The 20661-nt window shown below is 38.4% G+C and overlaps 1 protein-coding gene across 3 annotated transcripts in view; it reads right to left on the reverse strand.

The window, feature by feature from the left end:
* nfic (nuclear factor I/C) overlaps positions 1-20661 on the reverse strand; it is a 451875-nt gene that overhangs the window by 411575 nt on the left and 19639 nt on the right. For all 3 annotated transcript variants that reach the window (XM_048559540.2, XM_048559539.2, XM_048559541.2), the window contains exon 2: positions 4585-5116. In XM_048559540.2, coding sequence (XP_048415497.1) covers positions 4585-5116 — 532 coding nt within the window. The remainder of the gene's footprint in view (positions 1-4584; positions 5117-20661) is intronic.

The following is a 20661-nucleotide window of genomic DNA, read 5'->3' on the forward strand; positions in this document are numbered from 1 at the left end:
AATCATGAAATATTGCTGGGTGAAGACATGATATTGCCTTTAGAATTTTGTAGTTTCAACAGAACGGTATATGTCAAATACTGTGAGGGCAGACATCTAAAGAGGATAAAATTAATCCCTTGTGTCGTTATCTATGACTCTTGCAAGTCGTACTTTACAACTAAATATTTTAGCTGTTTAATGATGTCAAATTGGGAATCTGTGCTTTCATATTCCAACTGCCAAGATCGTTCTAAACATTGTATTAGGGCATGTATTTCCAGTGTGAAGAAAACTACAATTGGATAACTACTAAAGTAGACTGTAAATTATCTACAAGGACAGGCTAATTAAAATGATTCAGCTTTTGAATTGTGAGGAATAAAATGACCTGATTTTAAAAGTTTTGACATCACTTAATTACTTGACTAATGTAGACACGAGGCAAACAATAAAAACTGACTTTAACAATATAAACTTGATGCTAAGTTATAGCCACCTTAATGTCAAGATAACTGATGTTTTTGAAACACAAATGCTATCATGCCATTAGTTAAAAGTTTTTCAAAGACACATATTTTACTTGTATGCTTTTTAGCAAACCATGGCTCTTGCAACCCCATATCCCTTGTGAAAATTCTGCTCATTTCCTTCCTACTTCTATGTAGCATATGGGACAAAGCATGCCAATAACAAGACTCACTGCTTTGTTTTGAACAATTCATTTTAAACTCTGAATAGCATCAATTTAATTGATTTTTTTGTTTTCTTGAAACTAATCTACATGCAAATGCAACAAAAAGATTTCTAGTTTGGGGCTGTTATCTTAAATGGACCCCTAAGATTGAGGTTGAATAATGTATTGCTTTTAATATATTGGAAAATGCAAGTCCTGGAACTTTGGCAGTTTCTGCAGCCATCACAATTTGATCGGAGGCAACAGCATTTCCAATCTGAAGATTCTGCTAGTGTAGCATTGCGAAAAAACGGCTGAGTTAAAGAAGATGTATGAGTGTAGAACAGCTTGTGACAATTATTCATTAGTGGGCATAAAGAAGGCCTGTCTATACAGGTCAGCATGATGAAAATGTAGAAAATGTTTAACATAAATGACTAATCCAAAGTCAGTCGAACACTGATGTGTATCTTTTAGTTAGTTTACTCATCATTTCGCAAGTAAACTTGAAATAGAGGGTGGTAAAAAAAACTGTCCAAGGAAAGGCTTCTGATTTTCATTTAGATAAAGATGCTGAAGGCAGGATGCTCAGTAACAGAGCATCTAACACTTTAACTCTGCTGCTGCTTTTGTGGGTTTGCACACTGCAAATCAGTCACTAATTTTGAGCATGAAGCCAGAGGACTGTCGATAAAAACAATCTGAAACCTTTGATGATACACGAGTAAAGTTGCACAATGACAGCTAAGGCATATTGATGGTGAAGTGCTGTCAGTGGCAATGCATTGAAGGGAAACTCCAGCAACATTATTAAAATAGGTATTGATTGATTGTCACTTACTAGCCAATGTTACAATATCATCACAATGCTACTGAAAAGAGAAAATGTGGCCAACCTTCCTTTGAAATCAAATGCTTTCCAAAATGCCACAGAAATTGATTAAACATATAAGCACTTCTACTGTACCCTATATGCATTGAAGGGACTGAGAAAACTGATTTCCTGAAACACTGTGTAGGAGTACAGACTCCTCTTTGATGCAGCTCAATTACTTCATTCCTAATGAAATGACGTGTTAATCACACACTAAGAACCAAACTCTTCCATTATGAAAATTTAAAAATAGATCAATTCTCCTTGAAGAGTTTGCTTTGTGCTGTTTTAAATTCAACACAACAGAAGCTAATAATAAGATTTTGCAAAACAACTTTTGGATTATCAGGAGCTTCCTTGATTATGGTTCATAATTGATGTGTTATGTAGATTCTTATTCAAAATGGCCTCTCTTATAAAGTCTGGTCATAACATTTTTCTAAAAATATTAATTCATTCCTAAGTGTTATTTTCAGAAACAAGCAGGGGCTTTGTGGTTACATCTCTGCCACTGGAAGTGATGGGTTTGTGCCCAATTCTAAACAGCATCGGTAAATGGAGATGAGAGTTCTGATTGCTGAGTACTGAACTGTCATCCTGAGCAATAGAACTTAAGTACTGACTCCCCATCACGACTCCAGCAGGCAGGAGACCAATGTTTCAGCCTCTAAATACTCGACAGACACATAGTGAGTACTTATGACAAAAAGGGCATGGAGTGTTGGTATCACCGTCATAACACAGCTGTTTGCTCAATCAAGTTTCCTATATTTCTTAGAAATGGGTGTCATTACAGAAGGATCCCAGAGTCTGATCTGTTTGACTCAAAAACAGTGGAAGCAATAGACTATCTCGTGCAATGAAATGCTTAAAAGATGAGGGGGGATAATATTTCCATCATTTCCTGGACCATTGCAATGCCTTCCCATCTTGAAATGCTTCCTTCTCATTTCTTCTTTTATTCTAACGATAAAAAAAATGCATTGGAGATAATGGGAACTGCAGATGCTGGAGATTCCAAGATAATAAAATGTGAGGCTGGATGAACACAGCAGGCCAAGCAGCATCTCAGGAGCACAAAAGCTGACGTTTCGGGCCTAGACCCTTCATCAGAGTCTCTGATGAAGGGTCTAGGCCCGAAACGTCAGCTTTTGTGTTCCTGAGATGCTGCTTGGCCTGCTGTGTTCATCCAGCCTCACATTTTATTATATAAAAAAATGCATTGGCCTGGTTACGCATGCCCTCTCCCCCATTGCTATAATAATACCCTCTCTACCTTGTCAATTTATAAATCTCTTTAGAAATATAGGAGTGTTATTTAGCCTTTATAACAGATACTTAAACTATTATTTTACACTTCCAAAATTTTCCCATGTGTAAATGATTACTTAAAATGTAAAATTATCAAAGTTATATAGTGTACGTTACAACTACAATAAATCATGCTAAACGTCTTGTAAAGGAATAAACTTTGCTAACGAATTGCAAAACTCATTCACCTACGTTGAAGTCCATTAGTAATCAGCATGTTTATTTTTGTTACACTGTTGTCTACTCTGTACAGATCTTTAAATAATCCAAAAGCAAATACGAACAAATCCTCACACAAGATATGCCAAACAACAGCCTGTTGCTAGCAAATGACTTGAAATGTGAGTCATTGCTAGTGAGACTTGTGAATTTCTACAGGGTCACAGTTCAAATGAAAAATTCTTTAAGAACAATAGATAATACTTCTTAATACCTTCCAACATGAAATCACAATATCCATTGCCCTTCCAATGAAGAGAAATGAAATAATACTGTGCAGGGAATGGCAAGAGAATGTTACAATCTTTCCTATTTTATGTGGTGATCCAATACAGCATTTATGCACTGCAATCTGAGTAAGAATACTCTTATTCAAGCCTTGGTAGACTTCTTGTCCTCAATATTGCCATTGAAAACATATTAGATTAGCAGTATGATACCAACACGGTATGAATTTGGTTAGTCCAGAAGCATATATAAACAAGGAGGTGTCCTTTCCAACTCAGATCAGAATGGAAAGTCATCTTGAAATGTAAATGGAGCTTTTGATAAGCTCATACGTGAACAAAATAAATGTTGTCTCTTTAACCTCTGAACTAGAAATGCACTTCACTTGCAGAACTGAGAAGCTCTTATTTGCATCCAGTTAAGTTGGTCCCACAGGAATCGAGGGGGCTGACTGCACAGGAACATGAAGTTCCAGGAAAGCAAACCTTAATTCACACATTAAGAAAATTAAACTTTATGTTTCAACACTAGATAAAGGCATTAAAATCATCGTACTATAAACTCCCACTGTCAATATTAGCAGATTTAATGCATCTCGACTCATTACAGTAGACATTGACTGGTCTATTTTAAATGGGTGAACACTCTGGCTAAAATAGCAAAGGAATACACATTAACCTGCACATTACATTTTAGTTTACTCATATCATTAAAACTTTTATGTTAAAGTGGGTTTCCTTAATTATGTAGCACTTATGTTTCATAGATTATTTGTAATCTAACAGGCTATTTTTGACAGTAATCTGGTTTAACAATTATATAGTTCTTCAAGTTATGAGAATCTGTTAGTTATGCTTTATATTTGTTCTCATAAGATTGTTTGTTCATCAGATTTTGCAAAATTACTCAGTCAACTTTGGCTGTTTAAAGATACATTGTTGGGCTTGGATTAAAATAGTTTTAATTAACTGACATGTAAAATTGAAAATGTAGCACCCACGACAATGTTTTGTTATACAAAGTGAGCATTTCTCCATCAAGATCTTCACAGTTTCAGATTATGTGCTTCCAAATGAATGATGTTTACTAAAACTCGTTAATGGACCCTTGTCAGTTTCACTTTGCCTGCAGACCCACAGGCCGAAAACAACATCACGTAGGTAATCACTTAGTGACCATTGTCTTTTTGAAAAAACATAAGTTTTACGTAAAGAACCAATGCAAACCATTCACAGTTACAGTGGTGCGATGGAGGATAAAAGGCACAAGTTAAACAGCTGATCATTATGTCACTTACCTCTTTCTTGCACAAAGTATGCCAAGTATAAATCAAGTTCCTTAACTGAAACACTTATGTGATGGGGCTGCACACACAGCATGGGATTATTACACTGTTGGGACTTCACTAGACGTTCTCCATCAGTACTTTCCAAAGGGATCCCTTTAAACAGGATCACCATCACTAGATCCAACCTCCAAACTTTATCTGCTTGCCGTAAACAATCGATACGTCTTATTTTGCCTTTCTGGTCCGGATTGGAGAGAACACAGCAGGGAGGCTTCTTCCCTGTGATGGTCAGCACGAAATCTTCACGATACTCAGGACGGATGTCCTTGCGTAGTTTGGCAAGCAGTCTTGATGCCCACTTCTGTTTCACCTCTGCTTTTTCACTTAGCAACTCATCTTTCACGGCTCTCTCTTCGTCCTTTGTCATCCGCTTCTCATGCTTCTTAAAGTACTTTCGTTTCCGGGCTTGTAGGTTGAACCACGTGTAGGCAAATGCACGGACATGTGGAAGAAGTGCCTCAATGAATGGATGAAATTCATCCTGATAAGAGATAACACAGTATTAGATGTAGTCATTAATACATTTGGGCATCTTTCTCATACTTATGTTCTTAGATTATAACAACAAAGTTCCCAGGTCTCCCAGATACTTGTCAGTTATAAGACCAATAGGCTGTTACAAATATTTACATGTATTTTACAAATATATTTTCATGGGAATATATGGATTTTAAGTGAGAGACTTTCTCACCCACTCTTTTGTAATGATTCCAGCTATAAGACAAGTTGTTTTCTTATTAAACAAATCTTAATTAACTTTATATCTGAATATAGAAGCTATATGTTGTGTGAACTTTAATCAGCTTTCCTCAGCTTTGATCTCTTTCAGAATTAGAAGTTCTAATTCATTGGGACTTGTGGCCATTTTCCTAATGTTTGGTTTCTGTCACTTTTCAAAATTGTTGATTAACAGAATTGATAGAATACACCAGAATTGGAAACACATTTCCAGCCAAACATCCACATCCTCCACCCCACTGTAACAGTGTCTGCACTATTTACAAAAATTCATCAACACTCCTTCAACAATACCTCCAAAAGCCACGTAGAAGGACAAGGGCAGCAGATATGTGGGAACAGCACCGTTTACATAATCCTCTCCAAGCTACACACCATCCTGATTTGGAACTATATCGTTGTTCTTTCACTGTCACTGGGTCAAAATCCGGGAACTTTCACACCAACAGCAAATGGATTGCAGTAGTTCATTAGAAAGCAGATCACCAAAACTTTCACAATGATAGTTAGGGTTGGACATTAAATAATGGCACAGCCGGTAAAGCCTACATTCCCAGAATGAATGAATAAATAAACCTTGCTGACTCTCCAGCCCTCTTATAATAAACAATATTACCTATAAAAAAAAGTCTTGATACTGTTGGTCTCTTAAAGACAGGCTGCAAATGCATCTTAAAGATACAGATTTCGTCATTGATATGACGTAGTTATATTGTTTAGCAGGTTGAATGATCTGGAGTGATGCAAGTATACACCATGTCCACTTTGTGTTCTAATAAGACAGTAAAGTTTGATGCATAAGTTCTTGCACTCCTGATAACTAAGTACTGTGCAATCTTTCAGTGTTGGTGAAAGAGGGAATCAGACAAAAAGGGGGAAGAATTAAACATTGGCAATGGGAGATTTGACCTCTGATTTCAGAGGCAAGGTGCACTCTGTGTGTCACATTTCAGGAAAGACCATCATGTTAATTGTTAACTATGCTCTTAACTCAGAGGCACAGGACCTGTTCAAGATGTAAAAATCCCTGGAGACACATGGTCCCTTTGCTGAGAGCTTTTAGTCAACCTTAGGCCGACAGCTACTCATTGTGCCTGTAATACACAGGATCACTGCAGGAGGAAGGTAAAGCCGGGGATCATAGCAGGAGGGGAAAGCAAGGAAAAGATGAAAACATGGGGAGATGGGGAAGGCTGCAAATAAGAATCAGCAGTGTGGGTTGCCCTGCCTTTCTAATGCCAAGTCTCTCAAACCAGCATTAAGTGCCTTTTGATTGTGAAAGTCCACCATATCCCCATTCCCCCAACCACCATTCTCCCCCAAAGCAGGCTAGCAATTTCAAAAGAATTTGCTTTACAGGCATCCACACAGCGGATCACCCTCCTAAACTGAAATTATGTTGTCAAATAGACACTAATTGCTAATTTAAGGGCATCATTAGGCAATAGAGTAGGAAGCATGTCCATGAGTCTTCCTGCTCTCGGCCTAACTGGGGCAGAGACTGAAAAGTAGAAAGGGCCACGCACTTTCTCTAATGTGGTCCTAGCACCAGGCTTGCCTTGGGAAGTGAATTAAATTCTGCCCTAGATCTTTAGAAACAACTAAAATTGACTGAGAAGTTTAGAACTGATATGCAATAAATTTCTTGGTCACTGAGAGGCCAAAGGTATCATGTCAACACTTATTTAAACTACTTTTTAAAATGCAATGCATCATCAGCCCAGTGATGCAATTTCTCAATTAAACTGCAGTATTGCCAAGCATACCAAAGTCTGTGTGTAATTTTACTCATACTGAACAAAAAAAAACAGAAGTTCTACAGTTGTATGTTTTTTCACAATTCACAGTTTTGGGTTGTGATTCTGTTGACAGTGAAGATATGGTCCTATTGCATTATCCAATCAAAATCTTTTAGTTGGTTAACATCCATGAAGGCTACACATGGTTTCCTCTTAAGATCTAAGTCACTGAATGTATGGTCACCAACAGTGGAGATGAAGGAGTGGTGTTGTACCAAGTTTCAAGAGCGATACAGGTTCCTGTGGAGTTGTATGATAGAAGAAGTTTACAAAGTTGCCGAAGGAGTGGGGAACCATTGAAGAAAGACTGAGGGGCATAATTCAACAATGTATTAAGATGTGTACAATTTTAGTCAGTCCTTAACTACACCCACATCAAGAAATGGTTTAGATAAGTGTTGACATGATACTTTTGGCCTTTCAGTGACAAAGAAATTCATTGCATATCAGTTTTAAACTTTTCAATCAATTTTATTCATTTCTAAAGAACTAGGGCAGAATTTAATTCACTTTCCTATGGCAAGCCTGGTGCGAGGACCTCATGGGGGAAGTGCATGGTCCCTACTACTTTCCAGTCTCTACCCTGGTTAGGCCTGGAGGAGGAAGGCTCAAAGACATGCTTCCTACCCTATCATCCAATGATGCCTCTAAACTGGTAATTGTGCCTATTTAATGACAAAATTAGAGTTCAAGTGGATGAGCTGCTGTGTGGACGCCTGTAAAGCAAATTCTTTTGAAATCGCTAGATTATCTATGAAAATACAAAGAAAACCTTTGCTTTTATATAACACTTCTCAAATTCAACACTTTTAAAACAAATCTACTGTCAATTCAGCCACTTTTGGATATAGTCACTGTTGTAACATAAGGAACACAGCTATTCATCCTTTTTAATTCTCAATTAGAAAATTCCTCTGGCCAATTTTTAAACACTGGCTTTATTTGTTGATGACACATTCTAAATTCTAGTAAAATACCAGATAAACAAACAACATTTACACTACACTTTTATGCTCAAAACTGTTCTGGATTATCTATTTTTGTCAATAACAATGACCAGATTAACAAATTATGATCGACACTTAAATGTACACTACTAATATAAAATAGGGGTGATGTAACAATCCTATCATTTCTCATATTTATAGCTTGAGGATATTGCCTTCATGAGAGCAGTTAAATATAATAATAGTAATTATATAGTAATAAAGGGGCAAATGCAATACTCTGCCTCTGAATGCATGAAGTATTCAAACACAAATGGATGAACTAATAGCACAAACAGAAATAAATAATACACTATGGCCAGTGTATTATTTATTTCTGTTTGTGCTATTAGTTCATCCATTTGTGTTTGAATACTTCATGCATTCAGAGGCAGAGTATTGCATTTGCCCCTTTATTACTATATAATTAGTAAAACATTGGGTAACTAACAGAAAACAGGTCACCCATTCACAAAACTCTTTGTAACTCACTTCCTCCCAAAAGACAGTGGCCTCAGAATTAAATAGATTGAGGCCTGAATATTGAAGGGTAGGAACATGTAGGAAGGATAGGATGCTAGGAAAAGATAAAGAGATGGCTATATTAATTAATTATGATATCGGCACAATATAGAAGTAATTCATGGAAGTGATACATGGGCCCCCAAAAAGTAGCACATGGCAGGGTGGATCAACAGCAACAATGGGAAATAAAAACTGAGAAGTGCTGGAGAAACTCAGCAGGTCAACAGCATCTGTAGTGAGAGCAACAGGTCTGACGAAAAGCCATACTGGTCTTGATACATTAACTCTATTTCTCTCCTTCAAGCACTACCATTATTCAAAAAAGGAGGCATGCAGGAAGCTGGAAACTAGAGTCCATTTATTTAACAACTGCTGTAGGGAAGAATTTTAAAGCTTTATAGCAGGGCATTTATGGAGCCAACATGATTTTGTGAAGTAGTATATGCTGTGGATAAAGGAGAATCCATACATGTACCACGTAGATTTCCAGAAGGCATTCCATAAAGTGCCATATCAAAGATCATTGCAGAAAATAATAGTTCTTGACACAAGGGGAAACACATCAACATGGATAAAACATTGGGTAACTAACAGAAAACAGGTCACCCATTTACAAAACTCTTTGTAACTCACTTCCTCCCAAAAGTCGTGGAGAATATTTTAAGCTTTTTAAGATAGAGTTTGATAATAAAAAATGTTTGATAAAAACATAAATAAATGGTTGAACGATTATCATTGATCATAAAGGTTGTGTAGAAATCAGGTCAGCCATGATCTTTCTGAATGGCAGAGCAGGCCTGTAGGGTCAAGTGGCCTACTCTTGATCCTAATTCATATGTTCACATTGAAGATGCAGTTATTGTGTTCATTAGTATCAATATGAAGTGTGTTTCATAAAATGAAAGTGTAAATAAATTTGATGAGTTGGGTCTGCACTCTGAATCGAGTTTTCCCAGAAACTGGAGACAGAAACTACCTTGAATAGATCATTTCACATTGCCACTACTACAGATCAGGCAAAGACAGATTTTGAGAAATATGTACGATGTGACTTTACAAACACTTTTTTCCATTTTTTGATGTTATGAATCAACAGTATTTTGGTCCATTCTCTTATGGTAATCTGAGGAGCAGAACTTGGTACATCAATTTAAATTTACAAGCACTAAGCTCCAATGTTGGTGAGTTCATAACAAACGGCAGGCAGTAAATGTAAGATGGGATTGTAGCCTTGACAATTGCATTCCAGAGCTACTATTCTGCTCAGCAGCAATATTATAACCTTGACCTAAATAATCAGAAAAATGCTGCTGTTACTGCTGCTTCTTGCTTAACACTTCACGGTGTGAGCCAGCCAAAATTACAGCATGGAATTTCCCTGATTTTCAGTGCTACAGATCGAAATCCAATACTCACAGGAGCTGTTGCATGGACATGTTCAGCACCTGGGCCAGCTTGATTTCAAAATTCCATGGCAATTTCAGCTTGTTGAGTTCACAGCAAGTCCATGCTACCACGTTTGTGATATCTACTGCAGGGTGAAACTCTACTGTGCCCTTCTGGGTGCATTAATAACTTTGCCCTTTTAATACAAAATATACCTTTAGCATCTTGCAAAATGACACTTTGATATGAAAGGCCTCTGCACAAGTAGATTGCATCTTACAGCTACCACGGCTTAACTGTTTCTTGAGAAGGTTGAAAATATATAACTATATCTATTAGAATTGTGATCTTCTGTACAACAGGTGAGGAAATAAAAAATGCATTCAGCACTCATGTTGGCGAATACAGAATACGAGATCAACACAGGGATTCGTCCAAAATGAATACTGGACCAAACCTGTATTTTCTTTGAGGCTGTCCTTCTCTCTGGCCTATTAGTTTGGTGATCCCATTTCCTGGTTAAAGCTACACTGTTGCTGTAGTTTTTTTTAATTTTAATCTTCCATTGTTTCCAGCTCCTTCAAATCATAACGATAGCTGGAGGTGAAGAGTGGGGTTCTGGCCCCCTTTGATTCCAATTACTCCCATCAAGCTGCCCTCAATTACAAGGTGCATAATTCAAAGACTGACAGCGGAAATTGCCATGTCACAGCAACTCTTCCAAATTGCTTTAGTATAGCTCGGAATTCAATACCAACAGAGAAAGAGTGACTGTCAGTCAGTCACTGTCTTCATGTAATTATCATATTATTAATAGAACTTTTAGCCAGTGTTTCCCAATTAAATTGGTTACAGTGAATTATACTAATGATGAGATGATTATCAAACAGGACATCAGTAAAAGTAGAATGGGTCCTCCACGAAAAAGTCTAAAAGTCTGTTTCAGTGTGCTGAGGATCAGGAATACACAGTATATGAATACATGCACGTTCCTACATTCATATCGTGTTGAACAGCAGCAAGGCCTCTCTACACTGTAGCCACAATAATCAGCACAGTGTGGGTGGAGCTTCAGTACATAAAACTGCATTGTCAACTTGTAATCTGCTGATTTGAGCTCTTCCCACAGAACAGCAACCATAGTAAAAGATAATGTTTCTCAGCATTCCTGGCGTCATTCCTTTGTTTAAAATGGATGGCAAGTTTCCCAACCTGAAATTTTAACACTGTCCTAAAGTTCACCCAGGACGTAATTGTTTTCACACACTATCCTGGTTAATTACAGAGACAAATGAACAGCAATGGTGTCATGATGAGTTTATACTCACTAAAAATAGAATCCAATACAACTAAAAAAACAAAGTCATTTCAGCAACAGAAGGATCTCGTCCTACAATCAGACTCGCACCAATCATCTGAGCTAATTTTAGTCTTACTAAATATGAAGGTCTGTAGAAGCATTGTCCAGGCAGATGGCACGTTCCCACCCACATACACTCCAATAACAGACAAAAAAAAGCTCGCCACTCAGTTTTGTAATGGATCATTTAGTCAACCATCAATAAATGATTGAGTAAAGCCCTGAAGATTGCTTATTCTCAAGCATCTCTAGTACTGTAGAGAACACAATGGCTGGAGAAGGGGTGGTGTCGTGGTAATATCACTTGGCTAGTAAACCAGAATGCTAGGCCAATGCTCTGGGAGCATGCATTTGAATTGCACCATGGCAGATGGTGAAATCTACATTCAATAAAATCTGGAAACAAAGAAGTTGTCCTAATGGTGATCCTGTAACTATTGTTGATTGTCATAAAAAAAACCCATCTGGTTCATTCACTCCTTTAGGGAAGGAAATCTGACATTCTTATCTGGTCTGGACGACATGTGACTACAGAACCACAACAATGTGTCTAACTCAACTGCCTCTGCAATGCTCTGAAAAGCCACTTAGTTGCATCAAACTGCTATAAAATATGATTAAAAGAAATGGACACTGATGCAGGCACCAGAATCAATAACGAGACACACAGCCCTGTTGACCCTGTGAAGTCTTCCTTACCAACATCTGGGGTCTGTTTCCAAAATTGGGAGAGGAGCCATACAAATGTATCATGCAATAGCCTGACACAGTCCTACTCATACTATCATACATTACATACAATTAGCATCCCAGGGTATATCCTATCCCACCAGCAGCACAACACCCGTGGTGACAATACAGGCGTATACATTTAGGAAGAAGTTGCCCAGGATGTCCTCAAGACTGACTTTGTACCACGTGATATCAGGTCAAACAGGGTGAGGAAACCTTCAGATGATTACCACCATATCCCCACACCTCAGATGACGAATCAGCTTTCATCATGCTGAACACAATTGGTGAAAGCAGTATGAGCACAGAGTAAGGAAAATCAATATCTGTTACCAAGAATGACTCAGTACACTACTACTGACTGAGTGGTGTCCTAGACTGGGTCTGTCAGAAGCTTAAAGGAGTGAAGGAGGGGAAAAAATCTGCTTGACTTTGTCTTTACCAATCTACCTTATCACAGATATTTCTGTCTAGAGTATGACAGTAGGAAGACTACTGCACAGTCCTTGAGGAGATAAAGTCCTATCTTTACAGTCAAGATACTCTTCTTTGTATAGTTTGCACTATCCCTGTGTTAAATGGGACAGACTACAAGCAGATCTAGCAACTCAAAACTGGGCATCCATAAGACTGAATGTAGGAACTGGCCATCAAAAATAGCAGAACGGTACTCAATCAAAATCTGTGACAACATAGCCTCACATATCCCTCTCTATAACATTACCATCATGCTGAGAGATCAACTGGCACACGATGAGCACCAGGCTTACCTACAAATGAAATGTCTACCTGGCAAAGCTACAACAGATCAGATCTAAGCTCTGCTGACTTGCCACATCCAGTCAGGAATGGTGGTAGACAATTAAACAACAAGAGGTACAGATTTCACAAAAATGCAAAAGACTAGGCTGCAGCATTTGCAGCATCTTCAACTGCAAGTGTTAAGTGGATGCTTCATTTCCTTGAGATCCTCAGCATTAAAAACACCCATTTTCAACCAAGTTTATTCACTCTACATGACAGCAAATAACAGCAGAAAGCAGTAGACAGTGCAAAGGATATGGGACTTGACAACATTCCAGCAATAGGACTGTTGACGTGATTCCAGAACTAGCCATGTACCCAAACTAGAGATAGTAGGAATTGCAGATGCTGGAGAATCTGAGATAACAAGATCTAGAGCTGGATTGAACACAGCAGGCCCAGTAGCATCAGAGGCGCAGGAAGGCTGATGTTTCAGGCTTAGACCCTTCTTCAGAAAAAGTTTTTTTCTGAAGAAGGGTCTAGGCCCAAAACATCAGTCTTCCTGTGTTCACCCAGCTCTACAACTTGTTATCTCATGTACCCTAGCCAAGCTGTTCGGGTACAGCCCACAACACTGGCAACTACCCGACAATGTAGAAAATTGCCTAGGTATGTCCTGTGTGCAAAAATCAGGGCAAATCTAACCTGGCCAATTAACACCATATCAATCTACTCATAATCATCAGCAAAATAATTAAAACAGCCATCGATAATGCCATCAAGTGGCACTTGTAAAGGAATAACTTAATCATTGATGCTCAGTTTGGGTTCCACCAAAGCCGTTCAATTCTGACTTCATTGCAGCCTTGGTTCAGAAACAGAGAAAAGAGCTGAATTCCAGAGGTGTTTGCAGAGTGACTGACCTTGATAGCAAGGCAGCATTTAATATAGTATGGAATCAAGATGTCTGAACAAATCTAGAGTCAATGGGAATCCGGAGAAAAGATGCACCACTGGTTGGAGTCATTCCTGGTACAAAGGGAGATGTCAAAGGCTTTTGGAGGTCAGTCATCTCAATTCTAGGACATCTCTGCAAATAATTCTCAGGGTAGCATCCCGGACCCAATCATCATCAGCTGCTTCATCAATGACTTTTCCTCCAACATAAGGTCAGAAGTGGGAAGGCTCATTCATGACTGCATAATGTTCAGCACTACTCATAACTCTTCAGGTACTCTGTTGAAATACAGCAAGACCTAGACAACATCCAGGTTTGGGCTTGTAAGTGGCGAGTAATGTGTCAGCTACTCAAATGCCAGGCAATGACCATCTCTAATAAGAGACAATCTGTATATTGTCCCTTGATATTCAATGGCAATACCAACCTTCTGGGGGTTACTACTGACCAGAAACTAGACTAAACTAGCCACGTAAATACAGTGATTACAAGAGGAGGGCAGAAATTAGGATTCTTGTTGCAAGTAGCTCCCCTTCTGGCTGTCCACCATTTATAAGGCACATTTCAGGAGTATGACGAAGCGCTCTCCACATGTGTAGATGAGTGCAGCTCCAACAACATTCAAGAAACTTGACACTTCATTTCCACCACCAATGGTCAGTAGTTAGCAGTACTGTTTAAAAGATGCATTGCAGAAATTCATCAAAACTCCTCAGATTGCATACTTCAAAGCTATGACCACTACCATCTCAAAGAACAAGGGCAGAAGATACATGGGAACATGACCAAGTTCCCTTCCAAGCAACTTACCATTCCAACATGGAATTATGTTGCTGTTACTGGGTCAAAACCCTCCTCAAAACCCTGGTTACCTACACCAAATGCACTGCAGCAGCTATCTTGCATAATGGGTGATCAGGCCAAGTGCAGCCATCAGGTGTTGAGGGCAAGGATAATTGTAACAGATTTCACAGTTGTAAGTTATTTATCATTTTTAGTTAGGAGCTCCCTTATTATCTGATACTGTGACTTTATTTACAGTTCATTCATAAAACTTGGACAAATTTGAGAAGCTGGTTGCTGACAGACAAGAGGTTGGCAGACATAAAAGGAGTGGCATTAAAGAACCAACACTGGCAAGAGGGTGAAAATGCAGAGCAACAAGCTTACATATACAATTTCCATTATTGTGGACACAGGAATTTATAATAGAGGAAAACATTGGCACAAAGGTATGATAAAAATCAAACAGGATGTATCATTTTGTAGACAGGAAATATACACAGATGCAAGATTATTAATGTATTGAAGTTATGCAAATTACATTGTAAGAACAGTTACTGCCAGAGGATTAAAAATGAATGAATAAACTAAACATTTCAGTATTGATACATTCATGGTTACATTTGTAACTAAGAAAAACTGTTACCTGCAATGTTGTAACTCCTACCATATGATTTATTAAACACTCACACCAAACAGTTTTCTTTTAAAAGAAAAGGAAATATGATAAAGGAAATAAAAGCTATCACGTTGAACCCCTGCAGATGCCAAGACAGTCAATGACTGTTTGTGAAGAAATTCCTTAACATTAAAATTGCTAGCCAGGGTAGAATTCAAACATTTACTGAATTTTCTTGCATCTCAAGTCCAAGAACTAGACTGCAGGCTTTTGAGAAAAATGTCTACTCTACTCCAATTCTTGGAATTCTACAAGTTATGAGTATACAAGCAACTTCTGTTTTCTTATCTTGCATCGCTTTGGCATAACACTTCATTTGACAAAAATTTAAGAGTGCTGTTAATTTTTGAACAATCACTGTGTCCAATAAAATAATTAACTGAGGCTTACATTGGGCAGATGCAATGCTATTTCAGACTAACTGGATCTTCCACTGTGAATAAATAATTGAAATGAATATAGAAGTTTCCCTACTTTAAAAAAAAGCATACATTGAAAAGTAACTTGCTTGTCATTTTTGTTTTTGTTGCCTTTCCTGATCTCACATCATCTTCAATTCAGAAATGATCCTTTGGGTCCTGCTGTGAGGAGATATCTAAAATGTTCTCTAATAATTCTCTCGGTGTTTGCTTTCTCTTTTGACGAAACCAGGTAGTGTGGCAGAGAGCACCTGACCAACACCTGGGTACAGGTGATCCAAACTGGTTAAGACAAAGCATACAAACCAGCACGACAGTAGCATGTTGTCTTTCTTTTCCACAAAGAATAAGGTAACTGCAATTTGTAATGGATAAATGTAAGTAGTTAATGGTACATATTTTGAGTGATGTAGTACTTAGTTCATGGTTAAAAACAAACATCAACAGGAGAGTAAAATTATTCCAGGTCACTAGGGGAAAAGGAGGAAACTCATGGTGAACTTTGAAAATTGAACACTTGAGCAATTAGCTATTCTACTAGACTAATAGTTCTTATTCCAGCTAGACAACAAGAACCAACACATACACTGCAGAATTGTTAGCCACATTGAAGACTTGGGATATATTAATAAGTCACTAAGAATTTACACAATTGTTAATGAAGGGAAAATTCCTGCATGGCAATAGTTGCCTCTTGGAGATAATAAACAGTACTTTAATCATAAGCTAAAGCTTAAACATAAAAATTATCAATTTTCTCTGCACCCAATATCAATCACTCTCAAATCCTTCAGGTCAGTCCAGCAGAAAGAATTTAAAGAAAAGCACATGATCTAAATGGTGAAAGGTTGCAGGGCTCTGAAATGCACAGCAATACGGATGTCATTGTGCATGAATTGAAGAAGATTAGTATCCAAGTGCAGCAAATAATCAGGACAACTAACAGAATGTTATGTTTTATTGTGAGAGAATTGAATGCAAGAGTAGTGAGGTCGTGCTTCAGTTATACAGGGCATTCATGAGATTGCATCTGGAGTATGGTGTACAGTACAGGTAACTATATTTATGGAAGAATGTTAATATGTTGGGAGGAGTTCACAGAATACTTCCAAAGCGAATACATAGAATGAGTGGATTGCCTTATTTGAAAAGACTCTGGAATAACCAAGGGTCAGGGATGGCTTAATTGAAACATGTGAGATCCTGAGGGGTCTTGATTGGGTGGATGGAGAAAGGATGTTTCCTCTTGTGGGAGAATCTAAAGCTAGGGGTCATAGGTTAAAAATAAGGGGTCCCATTTGATACAGGGATATGGATTTTACTTTTACCTCAGTGTGTTCTAAATCTTTGGAATTTCCTTCCTCAAAAAGCAGTGGATGCAAAATCTTTAAATATTTTTAAGGCAGTGGTAGCTAATTATTGACTATCGTGGGGAACGAAGATTATCAGGGGTTAGGCAGAAATGTAAAGGTGAGGTTAGGATCAGATCAGCCATTGTCTTATTGAATGGAAGAAGAAGCTTGAAGGTCTGATTGGCCTATTCCTGTTTGTACATTTGTATCACTCTAAATAAAACCCTGAGGAAATATCACATTCTTGCTGAGCTTCAGAGAAAGCTTCCTTAATATTTTACAGTTCTTTACAGGAACAGTCACAAGAGCTTTGTCATAATGAAATGAGGCTTTGAGAGCTAAATCTCTGTTAATTCTAACTTCATCTAATAATTTTACAACTCCATTAAATTCCTCAAGAGCCCAAAGTAGCTAAAGAATCCTCAAACATGTTCAGGGATCATAGCTGGCACAAAGAATGCCACTAGGACCTGACACATAACAAGGTCAGAACAGAAACAGCTCAAAATGAATCAGTCCCAGGAAAGGAAAAGAAAACATATTTTCATCTTGCTACACGAAGTCTACCTCTTAATATTATGAATATATTCTTCTGCCTATGCTTTGATTTTCGCCTTCACGTCTATTTTCCTATTTTGGCTAGTCCCAGTTGGCAATTTGCAAAGCTTGATTTTTGTCAAAAGGACAATAGCTGCCTCTTGATTTACCAATAGATTACTCCAGGTACCTTTTACACTCAATATTATTAAGAGAAATTGGGTATTCCTACTGGTAAATCTTTGATTAACTCACTTAACCTGGAAGTAAAAACAATGGACCATTACAGTACTCTGTATAAGTTTCCCTGGTCAATGTACAATTTATGTTTGAATCTGTAAAACTGACCAAATGTTAAACTAATAATGAGGAAAGTCCTGGTTTCTTACTTTACTCTGAATTAACATTATTAGGGCCATCTAAAACTCTCCAAGTCAAAGTAAACGCTTCTCCATGTTAATTATGTATATTTTAATGTGGCTCATTTGTTGCCTTAATTACAGCATTCTCAGTACATACAACATTCCTTGATCTTTTCTAAATTGCTGCAGAAGCTTTACCTACATTGGTTACACAAATTTGAAACAGCTTCAACCTACAATTATTTACTTTTGACCGGTTCTTTTTTCCATTATTATTCGGAAGGTTTTCCGTTACCACATATTTAAATAGAACCTCTGACATGTAACAACTAACTGCCAAACCCAGTAACGTTCCTTTGCAATGTATGTTTTTATTGAAATAGAAAATATTGGAGAAACTCAGCACGTAGGGCACCATCAACGGAGAGACGGATGGTGCCCCACTTGCTGAGTTTCTCCAGCATTTTGTCTTTGTATTTCAGATTTCTGTTCCCACACCGTAAGGATTCGATGATTTCTAGCATCCATGCTATTTTGCTTTTATATTTTTACTATTTGATTTTATTAGCTTCTTGTGCAATTGAATTTTGCATTTCTCTCGATTGCATTTGTTGCCCTTTTGTTTTGCAGACTGAAATATGGCTTGATCAGAAAGAGGCAGGGTCACATCGATATCTTGTAACTCCTACACCTCCATTTGACCATGCCTTACCGCCAACGTCCCGATCTTGTCCATCGCCATCCGCTGGGGATATCCCGTCCCACCGGCAGGGCAGGCCGGCTCAGAGAGAAGGGAAAGACGAGATGGGGTTTAAAAAAAAAGACGGGAATGAAACGGAGCGACGATGAAGGAAGGAGTTACGAGTCGGGGTGGTGTAAGTTTGGAGGCACCGAGGGTGTATTTTAGCCCGGCTGACCACGATCGCGTTGTAGTTAAGGCTATTATACTTCCCAGTGAAACCTCTATAATTAGTACGTACGGTTAAAAGCTAAATGGCCGTCATGACCCCTTTGTGGATGAGAGTGTGACTACTCAGTCAGTCGCAGAGAATTTCGAATGTTCTATACTGCTCAGACAAAAAAAATCAAATGGGAGGGAAAATCAGATGAGAGAAGTAACAAAGCATAAATATAAATAGCACGTAGACTCCAGACAGAAATATGCTTTCGCTCCACCAAGTTGTCCATTTTGTAGAAAAGAAGGGAGCGCCACGGTTTGGAAACGTATCAGTGGAGCTACTGGTGGAGAGTGTCATAGAATCCCTTAAAGTACACCGACAAGTCCACACCGACCCTCGACGCATCCCACCCAGATCTATTCCCCTAATTGACACATCCCTGGGCACTATGGGCAATTTAGCATGACCAATCCACCTAGCTTGCACATTTTTTGACTGTGGGAGGAAACCGGAGCATCCAGAGGAAACGACGGGGAGAATGTGTAGACTCTACATAGACAGTCACCCTAGGGTAGAATCGAATTCGGGTCTCTGGCGCTCTGAGGCAGCAGTGCTAAGCACTGGGTCACTCCGTGCATTAGGAAAATGAATAGTATTTATGAGAGCAATGAGACAGTGTTAAAGATGATAACCTGCTGAGCCACGTAACACCCCTAAGATTCACTTATTTGGTGAGAATTTGAGCAACATCATCTTGACATCATACAAACATCCACAGAGTGAAATCTGTGGCCTTCAGGCCAGAAATTTCCACACTCAGTTCAAGAAACATGGGCAAAATCCCTTTCTCCAATGAAACGAAAGCTATTTTTGGCTTAATCACTAATTATGTGAGGACGGCATGCCAGGATTCAAGACATATCCAATGTGATTTTATCAGGAAACTCAGTAAAGTCTTAGCTATCATTGCTTCAAATTAATGGTGAGAACTTCAAGATAATTCCAATATTTACAAGTGGAGTATCACATGCATCGGATGCGTACATGTAATTTACAGACCCACCCACCTCAAGCCGCACCTCCATTTCCTACCTACTAACTTCATCCCGCCCCCTTGAATTGTCCGTCCTTCCCGGATCGACCTATCCCCTCCCTATCTCCCCACCTATACTCACGTCTATTGCCTCCATCCCTCCCCCTTTAACTTGTCTGTCTCCTCTCCACCTATCTTCTCCTCTATCCATCTTCAATCCACCTCCCCTCTCTCCCTATTTATTTCAGAACCCTCTCCACTACCCCCTTTTTTGATGAAGGATCTAAGCCCAACGTCAGCTTTTGTGCTCCTAAATGCTGCTTGGCCTGCTGTGTTCATCCAGCTCCACACTTTGTTATCTTCGATTAGATATGTGCCAATCGCATAGATTAGCAAACATATGGTAAATGTACATAAATTCGGATAAAAGTAGATCCATGCAAAAAGGAACAGTTATCATAAATGATTAGATGGCATGACAAGATCACCACAAGTAGAGGCAGGAAAACAGTCTAAATTAAATGAGACAAGGTTATACTGATATGATACGAATCAACACTGAGATAATTTCTGGTATGTGGCATGCAGCTTGCATTGCCATCCCTTGAAAATATTAATACATGCAAAAAGATTCAAAGAACAGTGACAAGCATGATCTTACAGGAAAATAAAATCAAACAATGGGTGTTACAGATAAAATGGAAGTGAACATATATTGAACAACAAATACAGGA

The sequence above is a fragment of the Stegostoma tigrinum genome, chromosome 30 (assembly GCF_030684315.1).
Source record: "Stegostoma tigrinum isolate sSteTig4 chromosome 30, sSteTig4.hap1, whole genome shotgun sequence".
Taxonomy (NCBI): domain Eukaryota; kingdom Metazoa; phylum Chordata; class Chondrichthyes; order Orectolobiformes; family Stegostomatidae; genus Stegostoma; species Stegostoma tigrinum.